The sequence below is a fragment of the Ochlerotatus camptorhynchus genome, unplaced genomic scaffold (genome assembly GCF_037179485.1).
Source record: "Ochlerotatus camptorhynchus isolate MF236.1 unplaced genomic scaffold, CSIRO-AGI_Acam_v1.1 ptg000391l, whole genome shotgun sequence".
Taxonomy (NCBI): Eukaryota; Metazoa; Arthropoda; class Insecta; order Diptera; family Culicidae; genus Ochlerotatus; species Ochlerotatus camptorhynchus.
Window position 1 is genome coordinate 1,536,072 of NW_027040878.1, and position 23,612 is coordinate 1,559,683.

General features: G+C 42.3%; 3 protein-coding genes across 3 annotated transcripts in view; all 3 read right to left on the reverse strand.

The window, feature by feature from the left end:
- LOC135710539 (uncharacterized) overlaps positions 1 to 23,612 on the reverse strand; it is a 261,946-nt gene that overhangs the window by 126,501 nt on the left and 111,833 nt on the right. The window contains exon 2 of the mRNA XM_065233137.1: positions 4,719 to 6,681. The gene's annotated coding sequence lies outside the window, so the exon portion shown is untranslated. The remainder of the gene's footprint in view (positions 1 to 4,718; positions 6,682 to 23,612) is intronic.
- On the reverse strand, positions 12,945 to 17,012 carry LOC135710528 (uncharacterized). Its single transcript, XM_065233127.1, has one exon. It carries the CDS (start codon positions 17,010 to 17,012, stop codon positions 12,945 to 12,947), a length of 4,068 nt encoding a protein of 1,355 aa, XP_065089199.1.
- Positions 17,114 to 18,154, reverse strand: LOC135710529 (uncharacterized). Its single transcript, XM_065233128.1, has one exon. It carries the CDS (start codon positions 18,152 to 18,154, stop codon positions 17,114 to 17,116), a length of 1,041 nt encoding a protein of 346 aa, XP_065089200.1.

Below are 23,612 nucleotides of genomic sequence, written 5' to 3' on the forward strand. Positions count from 1 at the left end.
TTTGCTTTTATATACGTTTCGTCGTCCATCACACAGCAGCCATATTTTGTCAGCATCTTCTCGTAGAGCTTCCGTGCCCGAGTTTTAGCCGTCGATTGTTGCCGCTCATCGCGGTTTGGGAAGTTCTGTACCTTGTATGTATGTAGTCCAGCTCTCTTCTTTGCATTCTGGACGTAGCTCTGCGACATGCCGATCTTTTTAGCCAAATCACGGCTTGAGACGTTGGGATTTGCTTTAATCATCCGCTTCACCTTTCCCTCCGTCTTTTTGTTCTCCGGTCCCGGTTTTCTTCCAGCTCCTTTGCCGTGGTCCAACGTCAACCGCTCCTGGAACCGCTTCAACACTCTGGAGACGGTTCAATGGTGAATGTTCAACATTTTTCCCAACTGCCGGTGCGACAGGTCAGGAAATTCCAGGTGTTTGGAAAGAATTTGTTCTCTCAACTCGCGTTGGTTCACCTCCATTTTTGTTGAATCGAAAAACACGACTTCGAGTTTGACAGCATGTACACAATACACATCAATGAGAAAGTGTGCAAAATTTGGTTGATTTTTACCCAATGGTAAAAAAGTTATGTCAACTCTATGCTTTCATCTACTCCATCTATCGTATAAAAATTACCACTACAGTCTGTTATTTGAAATTAGCATCTTCAACTATGTAAGAATGTGACATTTGCAACGTTTAAAAGTTATAATTATATTCTTCGTTAAGGATAAACAGAGAGGGAAAGCTAAACTTAACCTAGATGCGCAAGCATGCCATGCGTGGGCGTGTTTATCCCACTTGAACGCAGAAACATTCCTAAGTAAATACTGCAGTTAGATTATGTAAAACGAGCTCTCGCTCCTTTTGCCCTACTTTTCATTTCATATTCTTGGCCTTGGTATCAACGTCAGCTAGGGCTATGCAAACGAGATGCAACTATGTGGTTATCTTATGGTTTTGGTTTTAAATTAATTGCCTCGCGGTAACAATGACAGTTCTAAGTGTTTTCGAAAAAACCGTGGAGCTCTAGGATCAGTTTAACCACTTTTACTGATTTTTCAGATCTCCCGGAAGACGGTCCGATGGCCATCTGGGTCCAAGTTTATGTCACGACCCCAAATTTATTCTAATATCACAGTTCCTAACGTTTTCAAGAAAACTACGGAGCTCTAGGATCAGTTTCGCGAATTTTCCACTTTCACGGATGTTCCGGATCTTTCAGAGGACGGTCTCATGGCCATCAAGGTCCATGTTTATATCACGACCCCAAATTCATTCTATCATCTCAGTTCTTAGTGTTTTTCAAAAACTGCGGAGCTCTAGGATCAGTTTCATGTATTGACCGCTTTTACGGATGTTCTGGATCTTCCGGAGGACGGTCCCATGGACATCCAGGTCCATGTTTATGTCACGACCCCAAATATTTTTTTTTAAATATCACAGTTCCTTGTTTTCAAAAAAAAAAACCGCGGAGCTCTAGGATCTGGTTCATGGATTGACCACTTTTACGGATGTTCCGGATTTTTCGAGGACCGTTCCGTTGTCTCCAGGACCCATATATAGGAACCATGACTGTATTCTGGCCCATTAATCTAAATTACAGATCTTACGCCACTTGCAAAACCCTATAAACACACCTTTCAAAAAAAAGTGTAACAACTCTTTTCGCTTTTTAAAAAAGTAGACGACTCTATTTTCAATCTTTTTAGAATCAAAATCATTCACCCTAGGAATTCTAAAGGTACCACAATTTTTTAAATGAAGGCTTCTGAAATATTTTATACTGATCCGGGTACACAAATTTCGACCATCTGAACACCCCCCAAATCACGATTAGAGCCATATTTACGGAGATAAATCGATTTAAAGGTTTGGGACATCCACCAGCCGATAAATGAAGGATTTTTAAATATTTTATACTGGGAAATCCGGGTATACAAATTTCGACCATCTGAACACCCCCCAAATCGCGATTAGAGCCATATTTACGGAAATAAATCGCTAACTTATGCCATTACAAACTTGCCGTTACACGTTTTGACGTAGGACTACGTCTGTGATTTCTATATGGGGGTAGACTTTGTGAAACCCTAAAATGGAACATGTAACGAAATTATGAAAGATTTTGAATGTTAATAACACAGCTGTCCCTGGACCAATTGCAATAATTTGATCACTAATCGATCAGAAATATTTCTACGTATCGATAGCAATGCTTCCGAGTGTTAATTTTCAACAAGAAACTATTGAAAAAGTGGCATTGTCCAAAAGCGTCGGAATAACTAACAAATCCACCAATTACGTACATGCATATGCTGCTTCCCCAACACTGTCATCAGAGAGTCTTTAGTAGACGAAAGAAGTTGAAGTGACATTCGCCTCCGATCTTCGAGCGTGTGCGAATGGGGGGGATTGCAATTGCGTAACATTTTACACACTCATTGCCATATTCAGAACCACACGCCTCCAAATGAGCACACAAAATGCTCTCCAGAGTTGTAATCTTGTAACCAAATTTGGAAGCAAGGGTGCAAGTGATTTTGATCGATTCTCTTCATCGACTTTCTGTTTTGTCAATAACTCGACGGCAAACACATTCATTGATACGTTTGTTGTTTTGGATGATAGAAGCGCATAGGAGAAATTTTGCGAAATAGGTTAGTGAAGCCATGGTCATTAAAAGAGGAAATCTTTTAAGAGAATTGACTTCAACCCCTCGGCTTCTGAGCCCCTTAATTCAGTCATCGTCATAGCAATGAAAACTAACATCGCACCGCTTTTGGTTCTTGGGTTACACTTGCTGGTTGCAATTCTGCTGGTCGACATTTTCGAAGGACCACAAAAAACATGATATTACACTATTTTCTAGGAATGCCTGAAAGTCCAATTATTCGATTAACGATTAATCGCAAAGACTTTTCCAGCTATTCGATTAAAAATTCATCGATTATTCGAGCGCATCACCCCTGTCCAGCAGCAGACGGGCCGAGATTCTTGCAAGTGCCCAATCATTGAACCGAAGAATATGGGTTTGTCCGGTCCGAAATTGCTGATCTAGCTGCCTACACGTCATCATCTCCTTCCAAAGGCTTTAAGCCTGTACTACCTTCGGCCCATTTCAGGGCCACCAAGATTTTCAAAATGATTTAAATTTCTGAACATGTCCCAACTAAAATTCATATCAACAGGTTCTTTTCAGGGCAATCATAGTCATGCTAAAGTAAACAGAAAGAACCCCGCTTAAATTCCTATTCCTACACAAAACACAAGCTCCTGCTGCAGTTAACAAATCATATTTATTATATAAGACCACGTAGTCCTACGTCACCATTCCGGGGCTGTCCCTTGTAGTTTTTCGGAGGCTTCGTAGTCGGCGTAAAGTTTTTTACCCACGGTATTCGGAGTGTTAATAACCAAGGTTGCAAATACTCATTTAAGCTAAAACAATGTTAATTATGAAATAATTAGATACTATGATTATATTTTGAATTGATAAGAAACAAGAAGAGGCTGCAAAGAATGTGTTTGACATATTAAACCTGTTTATTTCACTTCACGAGAGTCACAATCAGCGATTTTTCACACACTCACTCACTCAGCGATCAGCAAATCGCTGATTGTGACTCATAGAAAGCAAAATTTACAAGTTTTATGTTACAAACGCATACTTTGTAACCTCTTCTTGTAAGTAACAAGTAAAACATGTCATCTTACCATCTTTTGGTTTTATTATTCCGAAAAACATTATTTTAGCTGAAATGAGTATTTGCAAGCTTGTTAATAACTATGGAAATGCAATCTACAACACTTATTTGAGGAGGATAGAAAGAAAGGAGTGTAAGTGACTTTGATAGATTCTCTTCATCGACTTTCTCTTTCGTTAATAATTCAGCTGCAAACACATTTCTTGATTCGTGTGCCATTCTGGATGCTAGATGAGAACCTCCTTTATCAAACTATGTGGCAGAAATAGCGCAAATTTTGGGTATAAAGCTGTGGCTATCAAAAGAGAAAGTCGATGATGAGAATCGATCAAAGTCACTTACACCCCTTTCCTTCTAACCCCCTCATTTGAGAGCAGATGGGAGTAGTTCATAATCAGTCCCATAGTTTCAACTTACGACAGATTTTTACTGCCTTTAACGTTCTCCAGAACTGCAACAGAGCTTGTAAAACACGCGATTTTTTTTCACTGGCGTTTAAAAAGCAACTCACGAAAACTCCACTTCGTTTGGAACTGTAAGCAGACATCATCCAGCGAAATCAAATATTCTTGGTCGTTTCGTTTATTATAATGTTATTATAGAGACTAAACCATTTTAATGTCATTCGTCTTTGCATTTCGTTGTTTCATGTATGCACATATATACTCGAAAACCGCACAACTAGCGGATACCTAAACCTTGCAAAGTTCGAAGATTCCAAACTGCCGTCGGGAATAATTGTCTGAGTCACATCACCCAGTGAATCACAACTCGCTGTGATGCCAATTTTTACACTGTCAATTCAATCAACACAAAAGAACATTCAACGGTGTTCCCCCTTCACTTCACGCACTTGCTCACTCATAGTATATGTTGATTGCATCGTAACTGACACCATCACCGTCTCAAATTTCCCCGCTTCCCAACGGAATCCCACTTGCGAGCAATACAACCGGTACTTAACTTCACCCAACCTCAGCAGGAGGTCCCCCCGAACATGAGACCTAAGTTGATAACTTCACTCACCTCTTGTGTTCAGCTTCTCACTCCACTTCGGGCCACATTTCACCGTGGGACAAAGATTGCAGAGATGCAACCGACAAACTACGCCTATTCCTGGTTTGCTTTCGATGCACTTCACAATGCAACAACAATTAGCGGGCAGCTATCAACGAATCGATGACGACGGAGACGGGTAATCCAAAAAAAACAAAATACGTAAAATGTTGCAGACTACAGTAGCGCCCGAGAATGGGGTCACACACATTCACGTCAGCAGTGGCGACGAAGCAGGCGACGGCGACACTAAAAATAGCACCTACTTAATCCATATTGCACACAGGGCGTAGTGCTAGCGCTAGTGCTGCGGCTACTGCTTTTGTAATCCAACGGAACGGTGATAACGACATCTTTCTCGGGGTCTTCACGAAAGCACCAACCCACTATTTTGCAGACACAACTAGTCGCTGCCGTCGATTCACGAAAATAACAATAAATCTCAGGACAATTCACGGCACACTGAGGTTTCTTTCACAAAAAATAAACACGAACCCACAGACACACACACACACACTGAGAGAGGTTCCGGACGGACCAATTCGTAGTTTAGCCAAAGATTAATAGCCAACCGGCAGTAATTGCACAATTATTCATCTCATTTTTCCGTTTATCTTGATGGTTTCTTTCGATTCTTCCGCAGCTTTGCTGCGCCCACACACTCACGGAACACACGGGATCGTTTAGCAGTACGCGAAGAAACAATGGTCATCAAATCAGGTGCCAATAACCAACACCGAAGCGAGCTCGCGAACACTTGGGCACCAACACTAGCTTTTCAACGGGAACACACACTTGCCTCACTTCTTGCCCACATGTACGCGTGGAACTTTTCTTGCAACACTGCTTCTACTTCTGACTGGTTTGTTCCGTTTTCTATTCCTTCGGGGGTAGGTAGCTTTCCTTTGTTTCTTCCAGCCAACAACCGACGACGGAGGGCGGTTGGTGAAAAACTCGACACCCAACTCCACAGAGGAGGTATCGTCGTCCGTAATCGGATATCTAACGGGGGAAAGTTGACTGTTTAACGCACGATATACACGCGTGCGAAATTTCAGGGCTTCGCGTTTGTTGATTTCGTAATCGATTGCTTTCCACCACTTTATGGGGGCAATCAAAATCACGGTTTGTTCGCGTTTCGCAACGATCACAATACTTGCCGATTTCCACGGAGTTTGGAAATCCCACTTCCGATAGGCCGTATCCCCCACTACTCTCTAACTGTATCGCCGCAGTTTACGAGAAAACCGCACTGGGGCTGCCTCACTTCTGCTTGCACGGACAGAAATTTTTCAGTAAAAACTTTTCACCTCTTCCCTGGTGGTGCATCACAGACACACGGACACGCTCGTTCACCACACAAAAGCACTTCTTTCATATTTTGCTGCTTCTTTTGCTTCGTCTTCTTGTATCCTTCACTTCACTTCGAAACATACACACAATGTACAAAAGCAAGCGAACGAACGAAAAAAAAAATTAAAAACCTTTTTTCTCAATCACTATTTCCAAGGGCGACCGAATGAATACACACATATATGTATGTACGGACGAGCGACGAGCCGTGACACCATACGATACGTGCGAACCGCTCGACTACTGCTGGACGACTGACAGCGAGCGAGAGTCGTTCGGCTCCACGAACCCCCAGTGCTCGCACTTCGGCCTTCTGCCCGAAGCAGCCGAATACTCACGAATGCACTTCGCTCTCGCTCTCACCACGCGCACTCGTCACAGTGTGCGTGCAATCTCTTTGTTTCGCGCTTCGTTCGTGCTCCTTGCGTCACTGTGTTCGTGCCAGGAGAGTAGGTAGTCGTTCGTTGTTGTTATTGTTCGTGCCCCTGCTGCCTGTTATGTGATGATAATTATAAATATTTTGTAATGGATAATCCCTAGCCGTCGTCTCTGCTTTCGCTCGATTCGATCTGTCGCCGGTCTGTAAAAGAGTACAAATCAAACGGGAGTAGGAGTTAGGAGTCGTTGATTGTTTTCGATTCATCTCTCTTGGAATAATTTTCAAAACGCGATTTCTATGTCGACATTTTTTTTTTCACTTTCAAACACACACACACACACAAAGGTTGAGGGAGGACAAGGTGGTCGCGGTGGCCGGGCCTCCGTCGCCGTATCAATTACCATCGCTACCGCCGCCGACCCGGGTCGTCGGCGTTGTCGTAGGTATTAAAGGTAAACGGAGGTTTACTCTCGCTCTATCTCTCCCAATCTCTCTCTCTCCCATTAAAGCTGCACTGTCAGGGCTGTGATTTTTCAGGCCATGCAGAAAAAGGTAAACCCTTTTGGTGACATTTTTTTTTTCGTTCACCACTCGTTAATCGTTTCGAGTATGGACGGAAGGTAGACAGACGCGCGTGAGACGCTATCGATGACGGCAGCTAAATTGGGTCAATTATTTTGGCATTGAAAAAAAAAAAAAAAACAACGATGCGCTACGCTTTGCTGGAGAAGAACAAAAAACCGGGCCTTCGGCTGCCGCACCTGTTGAGTTAGGTAAGTGAACTTGTGGCGGTTTACAATGGATGGGATTATGATGATTTGGGTTTTTTTGGACTGAGTGAATTTCATAAGCTTGAAAGTGAATCATTGAATCCGGTGAATCATCGATTTAGCGATAAGTGAATGCTGAAGCTGAAGCAAACAAGCCAAGCGAAAATGTATCAAATGTCGGTATGGGCTTCTTACATCTACTGCATGTGTTTCCAAGGAGTAACAATGGACTGTATAAAACAGCAAAAAAGGTTATCTTCCATTTAATTCCACTTAATTTTGGTGACAGATACGTATTTCGACCACAATCAGTGTCATTCCTACTAAAGACATATCAAAAACCTAACCCCCTTAAGTACTCATACCCTAGGTAAAAATGTCAAGATCACATGAAACTACAATGTGTAGAATCGGAACCTACCTAACTAATAATAACCTAAGGTTTTAGTAAAGTAAAGGAGAAAAATCTGCTCAAATCCCTAATAAGGAAAATTGGGCCTTCGGGATTTTGAACTCTTTATTGTTGTCAAAAAAGAACGAGAGATTCGACTCAACGATATAGTTCAGCTTATTGGGCTTTTGAGTAAATTGCATATTCTCAAATTTACGTGAATTACACTTAACTTTGGGTAGAATATACTTAAGAGTATGTATTTTTTTTGCTGGTGTTAAATGGAAAATACTATATGCGATTTACTCAAATTTAGGCTATTGGGCTGAACCCTGGAATTGAGGGAAAAGTACTTAATTTTGGGTAGTTTTTCATCTCCGTGTAGAAGTACGATATTATTATTTTCGTTGCTCCATTCACTAATGCATGAATAACAAAATAAATGGTCTATAACATAACTCCAAAATGAACAATTCATTATTATTTTTTTTGTAAGTGGGTGGTTATTGAATAAATCCTTACATTAAAATTCAATTTTTGAAATTAGAAAATCAGTTCCTTTATTATTCATAATTAGGTTCCAGACTTGTACACTACACTTTCGGAAACATACTAATTACCGTTGGTCCTGGCAAAATAACTTTAGAAATCAAAGTGCACCTGCCATCATAAATATTTATGTTGCAGGCAGACACGCTGTCCACTGCAACTATGTAAGTTAGTTTAAATTCATTTTATCTGTTGCCTGTGCTCTATTAAAACGTTGTAATTGAATAAATGAAATGTCATTGTAGCATATAAATCTCAGTATTGAATAGATCAAACCCCATATCAAGAGCCACATGTAAAAAGGGCATACAAGCTTTTTGTAAACAAACCTTTGAAGGCCCTTTTATCGCCAACCGAGGATCGTCCATGGTCTTCTTATAAATGTTGGACATTGTGACAAAACAGGTTTTTCGCACTTTTTGTACAAATCGAACAATATTTTGACGTAGGACTACGTCTGTGATTTCTATATGGGGGTACACTTTGTGAAAACCAAAAATGTAACATGTAACCAAATTATGAAAGATTTTGAACGTTAATAACTCAGCTGCCCCTGGACCAATTTCAATAGTTTTATCATCAATCGTTCAGATATATTTTTACGCATCTGTTAAGTTTAAGACTTTATCATTTTTCAAAATGTCACTATTGAAAATTGCCCGAATGTGCAACTTGTGCTATGATAATTAAAATTTTCACCGATTACCTGCGAAAAGCGATTTGCCTAACACAGATTTCAAAGTTGAATTCGATCCGGTGTTTATTCAATCACCGTGTGGTGTGTGGTGGTGTTCTCCAGTACACAACGAAAGGCTTCCCGCAAGCAGCTAGCTATCAAGGCTGGCCTCAACCGCTGATCGTATTCAGTTCCAATCACCGTGTGTGGTGGTGTCCGGTCGTCAGCATCAGCAGCAGTAGTGCTTTCGGCGCGTGGTGTTGAACATTGTTCTCCAGTACACAACGAATGGCTGCCTGTAAACAGCGAGCTGTAGCACACATGAGCATCCATAGAAGGAGGAAGAAGCCGCACCGCTATTGATCGGAATCAGTAGCTCTTCGTGAGTTGCTGTGGGCCATCTATGTCAAGCGCGTTATACTGAAGAGTATAAACAGTGAGAACCCTGCGCAAATCCCTATTCCTACACAAAACACAAGCTCCTACTGCAATTTGTTACCGTTTGGGTAGTTTACCCTATATCACCAGCACTGAGCAATGAGAGTGAGTGTAGGTATCGGCAATCCATACTGCTATTAAGTATGAACGAGCAAGGCCGACTGTTGCTAGCGATATGCTATTGAGTTATCTATAATATTAATCTATTTATTTAACGGTTATGCCGAAAGTTATTGTTTCTTTACTTAATGTTCTATGTTATAAAACTTAATTTATTAAAAACAAATGAAAATATGTAAAGAAATAGCAGAACAGATTAAAAATACCACTCCAAAGAAACGGTCAAATTAAAATTATCAGAACACAATTTGTAAAACATAAGGTACACTTCCCATACAGACACCACAACCAGGATCGGTTAACAGAAGAGGGAAATAAATGAAAAGTATGACGGGTGGAAACAGGGAGTATGGTCAAAAAGGAGGTTACTACTGGGTCAGATCGAATGGGCAAGTTCTTTTCCACTTCAGCTCTTCTCGAAGGAGGTTTGGATCATAGTTCACAGACTAGTATCGGTATATTTACAGACAAAGTCCAAGTGTTCAAATATTTCAAGTCGAAGTGACTTTCCAGTTAAATAAAGTGGAAATAAAAACCTCAGGAACGCGTTAATCAAAGAATCAGGTAACATACCTAACCCAACTGCCCAGTAGTTTCCATATAATAAGACCTCCCATTGTTTTAACCCAAGGACCCATTGTCCTTAGTTTGAGTCTCCGCTGTTCAGCGTTGAGCCACCGAACGCTTTCTAGACCGTCGGAGCGGTCAACCCCCCCCAGCGAGCGTGAAGTTCCTCGCAATCACTGGCGATCAACCGAACGCTGTCTAGACCGTCGGAGCGGTCAACCAAGCGAGCGTCGGGAGACACGAGATCGCGTCATTCCTAAACTAGCAGATCATCCGCTGGGTCATCCGCCCAGTGATCCACGATCCAGCACGCCGGCCGGCCATTCATACACCCACACACACACACACCCTATTATACGTAAGTAACGTGATATCCTAAATAAAAAGTGCCTAAAAGAAGACCGAGTAGAAGGTTATTTGCGCCCTGATCAGCCTCACCATCTCACTCTTTGTCGAGATACGACCTGGGGAAGAGTCGTGAGCTAAGCCAACAAAAGAGGCTGGTGGAAAGCCCACCCCGTTGGTCCCCGTGGCTCTAGACCAGGGACCTGGGGGATTGCCATAATAGAGAGCTCTGCTCCCACAGAAGTAACAAATTAACAAATAAGATTTATTATATAAGACCACGTAGTCCTACGTCACCATTCCGTACAACCCCATAGTGCTGTCCTAGTAGTTTTTTTAAAGTTGTTACATGGTATTAGTAGCTAAAAGGCTGTAAAGAAAAGATGATTTTTCAATTGTTTTAGCCTAATTTGACATCAGTTCTGAACGTCATTTTTGCTGAAAAATAGACTTCAACTTCTTCACAACTACAACCTATTAGCGGCGCCGGTGGTGTAATGGTAAGCGTGGTTGCCTCTCACCTCAAAGGGCTTGGGTTCCATCCCAGTCGGTGTCGCCGGGATTTTCTGAAACATCTTCTTCTTCTTCTTCTTCTTCTTCTTCGCATTTCAAGCTTATTGCATATAGCATATTAGCTTATAGCGTGTTCTCAGCTTAGTGTTCTAGATGCACTTCCACAGTTTTTAATTGAGAGCTTTCGATGCCTGTACCATTTTTGCATTGGTATAATTGTGTGGCAAGTCCAATCATACTTCTATGCCCAGGGAAGTCGAGACATTTTCCAACCCGAAAAATTCCTAGACCGGACCGGGAATTGAGCCTAGCCACCTCCAGCATGGTCATGCTTTGTAGCTGCGCCTTTACCGACTGAGCTAAGGGGGGCCCCGAAACATAAAATCTCTGATTACGCCTTCCTTCGGAAGGGGAGTAAAGCCCTTGGTCCCCGGTCCATGAGTTGATGGGTCGATAGATAGGGTCCAGGTGTAGAAGCTGCATCCCTGGCGTCGGGAGCATTGGTACTCAGTACGGAAAACACTAACCTGAAGTCCTGAACAAATATCTAGACCTCCCAGAAGTCAGCTGGTTATTTGATCAAGATTATAATTCTGAATATCTTCAACTGCACAACAATTCCAATCACATTTCCCAGTTATTCTCTCAAACATCAGGTTGCTCAGAAATTATTTTAAAGCCAGATGATCAGTTAGCTCAAAAAAGTCATCAGGGTATCTGTTCAAGATTTCAATTTGGTCAGGTATAATTCTGAAGATCTTTAACTGCACAACAATTCAAATCAAAACTCTCAGATATTCTCTCAACCTACCAGTTCAGAAATTATTACAAATACTTCCAGGTGATCAAAGATCTTCAAAATTCCACTGCCCAACAATTCAAATCATATCTCCCATGTTTTTTTGCAAGATACAAGGCTGCTTAGAAATTCTTCAAAGGACCTCCAAGTGATCATAGATCTCCAACATATCCTCAAGATATTTGTTTTAGACTACACCTTAAACAGATATCATTCTGAAGATCGTCAACTGCCCAACAATTCAGATCACATCTACACGATATTCTCAAAGATTCCAGGTTGATCATAAATTATTTAAAATAACACCAAGTGATAAGAGATCACCTTGATGAGAACCGCAGGATATTTTTTCAAGATTTTAGATTGATCAGGTATCATTCTAACGATATTTAAGTATTCGCTAATCCATATCGTATCTCACAGCTTTTCTCTCATGTGAAACACTACAGCTTAGAAATTATTCCAAAGTCATGTGTTTTAAGATCTTTGTTATGTACTCAATCTCTCTTGGGGTAGATCATTGCCCTTACCACAACAGCACAGACGAAAACCTACCTTGTGATCGAGCCACCGACAGCTATGCACTTCACAGCCACCAGCGTATGGATCGTAGAGTCACCGTTGGCTGTACACGCTACAGCCACCAGCGACGGGTTGCCTCTCTCGAACGAAGGACCACGACACAACTCGTGATCAAGCCACCGACAGCTGTGCACCTCACAGCCACCAGTAGTGGGATGATGAGCCACTGACAGCTGTGCACACCACAGCTACCAGCGAAGGGACGATGCACCGTTGGCTGCGCACACCACAGCGGACAGCGTAGGAACGATGGGTCGCTGAAAACTCTTCAGCACCAGTCGTTGAGCTGCCAACAGCTGTAACCACTACAGCCACCAGCGCAGTAAACCTCTCTCTATCTCGAAGGACCACGGCAAAACTGCCGAACACAAGGCTCCGATGAGCAGGGAAACAGGAAAGTTCAACTCTTTTAAAAGTGTCCACTAGGTGGAACTTATGGAAGATGAATCGATCACCACATGCAACCAGTGGATGAACGAACAGGAACTGGACGAAGCACGAATGCTCGGGAAATCTTCGTTCTCGGACGAAAAGAATGAGACACTGTTCTCAATTCTGCCTTTTTATTCGCTGCTTCCTCTTCAATGGCTAAATCCAGGATACAGAATGAAACATGAAATACAATGTTGTTTACTTTTATACTCTTTCATCGGCTGCGTCAGCCAATCAGGATGCGCCATTCGATGACGTCGTTCGTTTTCCTATTGGAAGCGTTCATCGCGTACATACTCCCGCCGGTTGGAATACCATTCCAAAAGCGGAAATCTTCGATTGGTCGTTGTCGGTAATAGGAAGAGGCGCCAACTTCCGAATGGAGCGCCGGAATACTCCCGTTGCAGTCTTCACGTCGGCGACTCTGATCACGTCATCCCTTCCCGGGTAAAGTGCAACAATTTGACCCAACCTCCATGACTGAACTGGTAGATTGTCTTCCATCAGTAGCACAATAGTACCCATTTTCACATTCGGTTCACTTTTTGTCCACTTTGCCCTCGATTGAAGCGTTGATAGATAATCATGCGACCACTTTGCCCAAAACCGATCACGCAAATTGTTCATATACTGATAGCGAGACAGACGGTTCACTGCTACATCGGAGTACGACGGCTTCAAAATCGGTTCCAATGGTCTTCCAATCATCAAATGAGCAGGTGTTATCGGAAGCGGCTCGTTCGGGTCCTCAGACAGTGCATACAAGGGTCGGGAATTCACTATGGCTTCGATGTGGGTCAATACTGTTCCGAACTCCTCAAACGTCAAAATTGCGTTGCCCAAAGTCCGATATATGTGGGACTTGACAACCTTTACTCCTGCCTCCCACAAACCCCCAAAGTTGGGTGATCTAGGCGGAATGAATTCCCACTCAATCTCTCGTTTGAGCAGAAAATCGTTGATCTTCGTTCTTGCGGTCTCGTCACGGAACATCAAGTACAATTTGTGGAGTTCTTTCGAAGCACCAATAAAATTGGTCGCGTTATCTGACATAATTTTACGAACCATTCCACGACGGTTGATAAAACGATCTAAAGCGGCGAGAAAAGCTTCGGTTGTCAAATCCGAAACCAATTCAAGGTGAATCGATTTCGTTGTTAGGCAGACAAACAGTGCAATGTATGCCTTTACGTGTTTCGGCTTATACCTTCCTTCTTTCACAATCACTGGGCCGGCGTAATCCACACCAGTGAGTTCGAACGCTGCTGCTACATTCACACGCTCCTCCGGCAAATTTCCCATTAAGGGCTGAATTCCTCTCGGCTTAGTCCTGAAACACTTTACGCAGCTTCGAGTCACTTTCCGGATGGCAGATCGAGCATTTACCAACCAGTACTTCTGCCTTATTGCTGCCAGCAAACCGGATGGCCCTTCATGCAGTCTCTCCTCGTGATATTGACGAATCAACATTTCCGTCACTCGGTGATTGCGTGGAAGAAGTAATTGGTGCTTGGCGTCATACGGTAATTTAGAGTTTTGTAGACGCCCGCCGACGCGAAGGAAACCTTCTTCGTCCAGGAATGGTTGAAGATTCGCCAATCGCTTCGGCAACTCCTTACGCTGAACACACTGGATCTCCTCGTTCAATCCGGTCCTCTGCAAAATCCTTACTATGTAATCCAATGCCTTCCGCATGTCTTGCACAGAAATGTATCTTGCATGTTTACGATCCTCCTTTTTCATTCGTATCAGTCGAGTGAATCTCACCACCTGCGCCAATACACGTTGCAGCTTGGAAAACGATCCGCACCGCTCGAATACCGGATCGTCTTCAACATCGACCGCTGGGTTACACACTTGAACTTGTCGCATTTCTGGTAACTCTTCATCTTGAATCACCGGAGTCTCCTGGATATCGTAGTTAACATCTTGCAGAAATAGTGGACCATTCCACCACATATCAGAACGATGCAACACACCAGGGTAACACCCTCTGGACACCAAATCCGCAGGATTATTCTCGGACCTGACGTACTTCCACTCGTAGGCACTAGTCAGTTTGTTAATATCCAAAACTCGGTTTCTGACGTAGACTTGAAGTTGATCCGGATTCTTCTTTATCCATGCCAGCACAATTTGGCTATCAGACCACAGCTTGATATCGTGGAATTCGGTTTTCAGAATAGGGATCACTACACTAACCAGTTTGGCCAATACCACAGCGGCACACAGCTCTAATCTAGGTATTGTGAGACGACGCAGAGGGGCAATCCTTGACTTACTGCAAAGCAGCCTAACTGACACTGCCCCGTTCTCCTGAACACAACGCAAATAAACACAAGCACCATAAGCAGTACACGACGCATCAGAGAAGCCGTGAATCTCAATACGTTGAGCTCCAGGAGCCATAACACATCTCGGTATTCGTATCTCGTTCAGTTGTACCAATGACTGATGTAAGGTCACCCATCTACTCAACAACTCGCCCTCTAGGGTCTCGTCCCATCCCAGACCATCAGCCCACAATTGCTGCATGATGGACTTAGCCAAAACGATCACAGGTGATATGAGGCCAAGGGGATCAAACAGTTTGGCGATTTGAGAAAGAACATACCTTTTAGTCACCTTCACATCCGGTTGCATCACTTCCGGGCTTCTCCAAAACAGGAACTGATCACATCTTGGGTCCCACAGAACACCTAAAGCTCGAATCGCTTCGTTGGTACCAGAATCTCCTATTCGAACTAGCTTTTCACGGTCTTGATCCGGAACACCTTCAAGAATTTCGTCGTCGTTGGTACACCATTTTCGGATAGGAAATTTTCCTTTCATCATAAGCTCCTCGATATCACTTCGCAGTTGCTTCGCGGATGCAAGTGTTGGGGCACCACTCAATATATCGTCCATGTAGCAGTCCTCTAATATCGCCTCTGCAGCTGCAGGAAAGTTGGCTTTTTCCTCTCTCGCTAGTTGAACCATGGACCTCACTGCCAAAAACGATGCAGGAGACGTCCCGTAGGTCACCGTTAACAACTCCATCACTTTTATCGGGTCCATCGGTTGGTCACGCCAGAAAGTTCTGTGGTAATGTGTCTGTCTTGGATCAAGTTTCACTTGCCTGAACATTTTCTCAACGTCTCCAGAAAATGCATATATGTGCATCCGGAAACGTAATTGGATTGTAAACAGATCGTTCTGAATCTTCGGTCCAATCATCAGAACTTCGTTGAGGGATAATCCGTTAGACTTCACCTTGGCGTCAAATACAACACGTAACTTTGTGCTGGTACTTGTAGGTTTAAGTACAGCATGATGAGGCAAATAGTAGCTCTGTTGGCCAGGCGGATCGTCTCCCTCACGGATCTCGTGGCAATGACCAAGGTCCTTGTACTCCTGCATAAACTCTTGGTACATCTCTTTTATCTCGGGTTTATTGGTTAGATGTTTCTCAATTGACAGGAACCTCTTCAACGCTAATGATCGGGAGTTTCCTAGTTCATTGATGGACTCACGGAACGGTAGTTTAACCACGAATCGGCCATCCTCATCTCGTCGATAAGTTTTGCAGAAGTGATCTTCTATCGCTTGCTCTTCATTCGTCAGGACTTTTTCTTCTGGAAGTTCTTCTTGCTCGAAAAACCTCTGAATGCTCTTCAGCAACAGATCCTCATTTGTGGCGCACAGCACGTTGACGACTTCCTCCTCGGACTCTTCTAAAGCACCGGCAATAACCCATCCGAACTGAGTCTCGTACAGTACGGGTAGATTATCAGAGAGTTTCAGCTGAGCTTGTTTCAGGATTTTGAAAAACAGCTCGGCACCGATCAGTAGGTCCACTTCTCTCGGTTCGTTGAAGCTTGGATCGGCCAACACAATACCACTCGGGAACTTCCACTCCGAGATGTCAACTGGAACAGATGGAATCTTTCCTGTCACTCTAGCTGTCACCAAACAGTCCATGTCACCTTGGAAATCGGTGTAGTCGGAGAAACACTTCAGGATCACACGATGACGAATTTGAGATCTGGCGCCACCCACTCCTACGACTGGCACGTTGGCAGGATACTTCGGAAGCGCTAGCAGTTTTACAGCAGATTCAGAAACCAGGTTGATCTGAGACCCGGAATCGAAGAGAGCACGCAACTTGAAATTCCTTCCACTCTTTGACGTAACATTCACCAATGCGGTCATCAAAAACACTTGTTTCGCTCGTTGTTGCATACTGGAACAGGCTGTAGACACAGGATCCTCAGGTACAGCTGCTGCTGTCTGCATCTCCTGCGGCTTGGATGTTCCACCTGGAGTTTTCTGCTTCGGCTCAGCTTGGGATACCTGCTCGAAGTGCAACATGGTATGATGCTTTTTGGAACACCTCGAGCATGACTTATCTGATGGACAAGCCCTGATTTGATGGCCTTTCCTAAGGCAGTTGAAACATAGTCCGATTTGCTTCACAACACGCTGGTCAACACGCTGATGGGGGTAACACGCTGATCAACACTCATGCTCAAGAAAGAAGGACACTTGTAATTGCAATGTTGACCCGCGCATATTTCACACACATTCTCCGGTGAACTGGATGTTGCTGGATTGGAGGTTCTTTGCGATGAGCTGGTTTTCCCCATCATAGGAGGCTTAACAGCTGCCTTAGCTGAGGACGCCTTGTCTACTTCACATCTCTCAAGTACCTGGCAATAACTTCTTAGGAACTTCATGGATTCTTCGAGGTCAGGAAGTTCTCCGTGCTCCATGGTGAGCTCCCACTGCTTCCGCGTTTCTCCATCAAGGCACATTGTAAGTAGCTTCACCACGATTAGACCGGCTGTTCCAACAACCTCCTGCTCCATGAACCGCAATCCTTCCACGTGGCGATTGCAAGTATCGATAAGGTTTCTTAGCTCCTTGAAGCTTTGTTTGGTTATCGGTTTCATCGACAATAAACCGGAAATATGGGTGTCAATAATCACTCTCGGATTTTCAAAGCGCTCCTCTAACAACTCCCATGCTTGCTGGTAGTTGTTGTCGTTGATAATTCTGGCATTAAGGATACCGGAAGCTTCACCGATCAGCGCCTTGTCCAGGTATTGCAGTTTAGTTGCATCGGAGTCGCCACACTTTCGGATCAAGTCATTGAAAAGAGCTTTGAATTTTGGCCAACCTTCGTACTTCCCATCGAAGGTTGGGATTGGCGTCTTCAGAGGTTGCTGAGTCACAATCACTTGGGGAACTCCATTATTAGGTTGTGGATCAGCACGAAGTAAATCAAACAGTTGATTCAGCTTCACTAACGCCTCCGTGTGCAGCTCGTCAAACTCGTCCAACTTATTGTCCTGATCCTCCATGTTTTCACTAGTACACTGAGTCACGATTAAGTCATGCTTCACCGCATACTCCGAATAATGTAGTTCCAATTTCTTCTCATAAGCCTTCAACTGGGAAAGGCTCACTGTTTCAGGTTCATCCATAGCTTCGTTTAGCTTCTGGATGATCATTGTCACTCGCGCCTTTACTTGTCCTCGTTGATGAATTAATTGCTTCAATTTCGTCATGATTACACTTTTCACTACAGTTCACTCTCAACACTCACAGTTTTTAAGGGTACTACTGTACTACGATCGTAGGTTTCAAACACTTTTTACTCATTCGGGCACAAACTCGTTGGAAGGAAGGGTCACGAATATTCGCGGATGGACGTATCTCACCGGTTGATATCCGGCTCGTGAGGACCAAATGTTATGTACTCAATCTCTCTTGGGGTAGATCATTGCCCTTACCACAACAGCACAGACGAAAACCTACCTTGTGATCGAGCCACCGACAGCTATGCACTTCACAGCCACCAGCGTATGGATCGTAGAGTCACCGTTGGCTGTACACGCTACAGCCACCAGCGACGGGTTGCCTCTCTCGAACGAAGGACCACGACACAACTCGTGATCAAGCCACCGACAGCTGTGCACCTCACAGCCACCAGTAGTGGGATGATGAGCCACTGACAGCTGTGCACACCACAGCTACCAGCGAAGGGACGATGCACCGTTGGCTGCGCACACCACAGCGGACAGCGTAGGAACGATGGGTCGCTGAAAACTCTTCAGCACCAGTCGTTGAGCTGCCAACAGCTGTAACCACTACAGCCACCAGCGCAGTAAACCTCTCTCTATCTCGAAGGACCACGGCAAAACTGCCGAACACAAGGCTCCGATGAGCAGGGAAACAGGAAAGTTCAACTCTTTTAAAAGTGTCCACTAGGTGGAACTTATGGAAGATGAATCGATCACCACATGCAACCAGTGGATGAACGAACAGGAACTGGACGAAGCACGAATGCTCGGGAAATCTCCGTTCTCGGACGAAAAGAATGAGACACTGTTCTCAATTCTGCCTTTTTATTCGCTGCTTCCTCTTCAATGGCTAAATCCAGGATACAGAATGAAACATGAAATACAATGTTGTTTACTTTTATACTCTTTCATCGGCTGCGTCAGCCAATCAGGATGCGCCATTCGATGACGTCGTTCGTTTTCCTATTGGAAGCGTTCATCGCGTACAATCTTCATATTTTGAATATTTTTTTTAAGACTTAGACTTAAACTTTTAAGACTTTTCTGATCAACATAGAACCTATTGCAGTGACTATCTCAAACTGTTCATCGATTCAAATCTCTCGGAAAATATTCCAATGACCATCAGGTGATCAGGAGCTTCCTTCAGCTCAGTCAGTAAAGGCGCAGCTACAAAGCAAGACCACGCTGGAGGTGGCTGGGCTCAATTCCCGGTCTGGTCTAGGAATTTTTGGGTTGGAAAATTTCTCGACTTTCCTGGGCATAGAGTACGATTGATTTTGAAGGGACCATCAAGTTATGGAATCATCGACTTATAGAATATTTTTATCGTCAATAATTTCAAGAATATTACCGAAATTCATGATTTGCTGAAACTCATAGAATTTGAAAAAAAAAATGGTTCAAGGAACCATTTATGGAAGTTCTGAGTAAATAATTTATAACAAAACACGCAAGAGGGCTGCCAGTTCTTGAAATTCAATTTGTCATCCCCCAAGTAACAATTCAAGCTGAACTGTAAGAACAGAAGCTGATTTATGAATGATTTAAGGTGTACAAAGCTGTTTTTTTTTTATCAATTTATTTGATAAGGCTCAAACGAATTAACTTTACAAAACTGAGGATTCTTGGTCACTATAAAATACATCTTAAAACTATAGTCAAAAGGTACAACACAATAAACACTTTATCTTCCGCTATCCAATAAGCCTCCTCCATCAGAACGGGATCCGCTTCCAGTGGTTTCATTGTATGGCAGTATCGCCAACGGAGGGCAGAGTGGTTCCATTGCAGCAATGGACGCAAAACGTGGTCAGCACTCACACACTCATCACGAAACGGTTGCTTTCCAAAGTCGACGACGCATCGACCGAAAGAACTGCTGATGAAGAACAATGCGGAGGACCACCCAATGATTGCTGCCGAGAAAACAGACGATCACGTGGCACACATCGAGAGTGGCCTGCTTTTGTCGACAGCCGAGTGAACACTGACACAAAGCTGATTAACACCACGCTGAATATATAGTTGATTAGTATTGCATAAATCTAATTGTATTCCCATAATTCAACCTCATTATGTTAACTGATCTAAAGATTAGACAAGACTTATTCAAGCTTAACACTACTCCACAAATCAGCAATGCGCTACAAATATTTTGTTAGCTTTATATAAGATTAGTAATCTATTGCAACATTTTGTAAAATGTCGTTAGTGTAACTCGTGAACTTTCAGACCGCATTCATCACGCACTTGTGTCCACATTGTGATACCTGCACTTGATAACACTAGTTTACACCATTTTTGAACTCGGTAAGGTGATGATCATTTCCAATGCAAAATCCTACGCTGAATTCAATGCCGTGGTCAGAAAAAATTAAAGTAGAGCCATTTTTGAGATATACAAAAATTTTGATTTTTTGAATTTTGGACAAAAGTACGATTACTAAAATGTCAATATCTTTGGAACTAGTTCACCAATTTTAAATATTTTTTTTATGAAAATGAAGCTAAATAAATTTGCTATCGTTCACTAGAATATTATGTCTTAATTAAAAATTTAATTTTGACATCTTTTAAAAATTTACAGCATTTTTTTTTTTATTTTTCCTGCAAATTTTCCATAAAAATCTTGTTTTAATCAACATTTTTAATGAGATAAAAAGATTCAAAAAATCATTCCATAATTTATTCTTAAAGTCCATTCAAAACCGGAGAAAATGAGCCCTTAATGATGTTTTGAACTTGTTTCTCGAATCAGAAACCAACAATAGTCACCCATCATTGCTTCATCCCAAAACCCTTGGTAACGACGTTCCATCATCTTCATTTGTTGGTGAAAACGTTCGCCGTGCTCGCCGATCTCGTCACCAAGATTTTCCGGGAAAAAATCCATGTGAGAATGTAGGAAATATATCTTCAAAGACATATTCACACCTGTGTTCAGTGAAATAAAAGGATTTGAAATTAATTATATGTAACAAACACAATATTTTTGATTTATACCTATTTTCTCATAATTTTTGAGCAATTCATCGACGGCTTCCTCATAATCTGGGCTTCTGAAATTTCCTAAAAAGGTTGTGACAACACGCTGGAACGATTTCCTCGCTTCTTCCTCATCTGGTGTCAAAACTGTATTGAATGCGGAATCATTGAGCAGTTTTTTGATCTGTGGGCCAACAAATACACCTTCCTTTATTTTTGCGTCAGATAAATTTGGAAATACTGATTTCAAGTACTGGAATGCCGGCCCTTCTTTTTGCAACGCTTTGACGAAATTTTTGAATAGCCCAAGTTTTATATGTAGTGGTGGAAGTATTATGCGTTCTTTTACCACAAGAGGATCATTTTTAACGTTGTCTTTACCAATTGTGAAATTATCCCGTTTTGGCCAATCTTTTCGGACGTAGTGTTCCTAACGAGCTCGACTGTCCCATTTACACAAAAAACACATATATTTTGTGTATCCCTGTTTCAATCCAGTCAACATGGCAACCACTTTAGGATCGGAACAAATTTTCCAATTGTGTTGATTGTAATTTATCAAATTGAGCAATAGAGCCATTGATTCATACGTTTCCTTCATATTAACGGCATGAGCTAATGGAATAGAAGGTTTCTCATTCCCTTGATGCAGTAAAACGGCTTTCAAGCTCAACTTGCTGCTATCGATGAATAAACGCCATTCAGCTGGATCATATGGCTCACCAAACTCTTCAAACAAGCCGTTTACGTCATGGCAAAAACATGTCTTGTCCTTTGTAGAATAATATTTGTCAAATTTCTTGTGACGATTCCTGTGACAAGAAATTTTGACCTCCTTGCTCAGCATGTTGTGTTCTTTCAAGCGTGATGCCAGCAATTCGGATTTCTCCTTCGATAAGTCGAGATCTCGCACCAAATCATTAAATTCGGATTGTGTAAACAGTTTTGGGTTTCTTTCCAATTCCACCTCGAAGTCTTCCTCGCATTCCTCCTTGAATTCCTCCTCACTTTTTGTAACGGTCGATTCAACAGAGGGCGCTCGTTTCCGCTTTGGATAAACAGGATACGGGACCGAACTTGAATGTGGAACAGGTTTTGTCATAGAAGCCACTTGTGGATACTCAACTGTTTTGTGACGTCCTTGTTGCTTAACTTTTGTCAAGCAGAAATAACAATCCGTTGCATGACAAAACGGTCGACGCCATATGGTGGGCATGTCAAAGGACAAATAGCGACTGACAGATAACAAATAAGTGAGTTAGTAAGTAAGACATTAACACTTATCAAAAATAGATGAAGTAAGATAATGTCGATCATATTCGATTCATATTCAAAAAATCAATTTACCTTGCGCCTGACATCCACCTAGCCAAGCACGTTTTGCACGAACTACATAATACTTTTGGAATCCACGGTTCGTCAAAGTCTCCAGGATCAATTTTAAAATAAAGCCTGTATGCAGTTTGCAACGAAGCAGTGAAATTGACCGATTTTGTAAATATATAGTTGCCACATGCGTAACAAAACTTTTGAGGATCATTTTTACACTTGAATTCACGTTTTGTCGTATACATCGTTAAACAATGTTAAAGAAAGAAAGCTGTCAAATTGAGTTGGTTGCGTTAGGTTCTCGCCGAGCGGTCTCACATACACTAGCGTAAATTATATTGTTGAAAATATCCCATTTAATTTTGCGTGACAGCTGGTAGTGTTAGTGAAATGCACCGTATGCGTACACGTCCGCAGAAAGGCTTACTGGAAGTGGTGCATGAACCTAGGAGCGGGACAACGGCCAATCTTGGAACATTCAATTTCCATGATTTTACAAAAAATTTCATAACTTCGACAATTTCCAACCGATTTCATCCATTAAAGGCTCATTTTCTCCAGTTTTTAATGGACTTCAAGAATAAATTATGGAATGATTTTTTGAATCTTTTTATCCCATTAAAAATGTTGATTAAAACAAGATTTTTATGGAAAATTCGCAGGAAAAATAAAAAAAAATGCTGTAAATTTTTAAATGACTTCAAAATTAAATTTTTAATTAAGACATAATATTCTAGTGAACGATAGCAAATTTATTTAGCTTCACTTTCATATAAAAAAGATTTCAAATTGGTGCACTAGTTCCAAAGATATTGACATTTTAGTAATCGTACTTTTGTCCAAAATTCAAAATATCAAAATTTTTGTGTATCTCAAAAATGGCTCTACTTTAATTTTTTCTGACCATGGCATTGAATTCAGCGTAGGATTTTGCATTAGAAACGTTGGTCAACCACTAAAGTTCAAACTTTTTATGTTGTTTTGTAAACTAGTGTAGTGAAAGGAATGTTTTACTGTCACCATTTGTTGTTTACAACTATGCATTGCTGTATAATACTCTTCCGGTTGC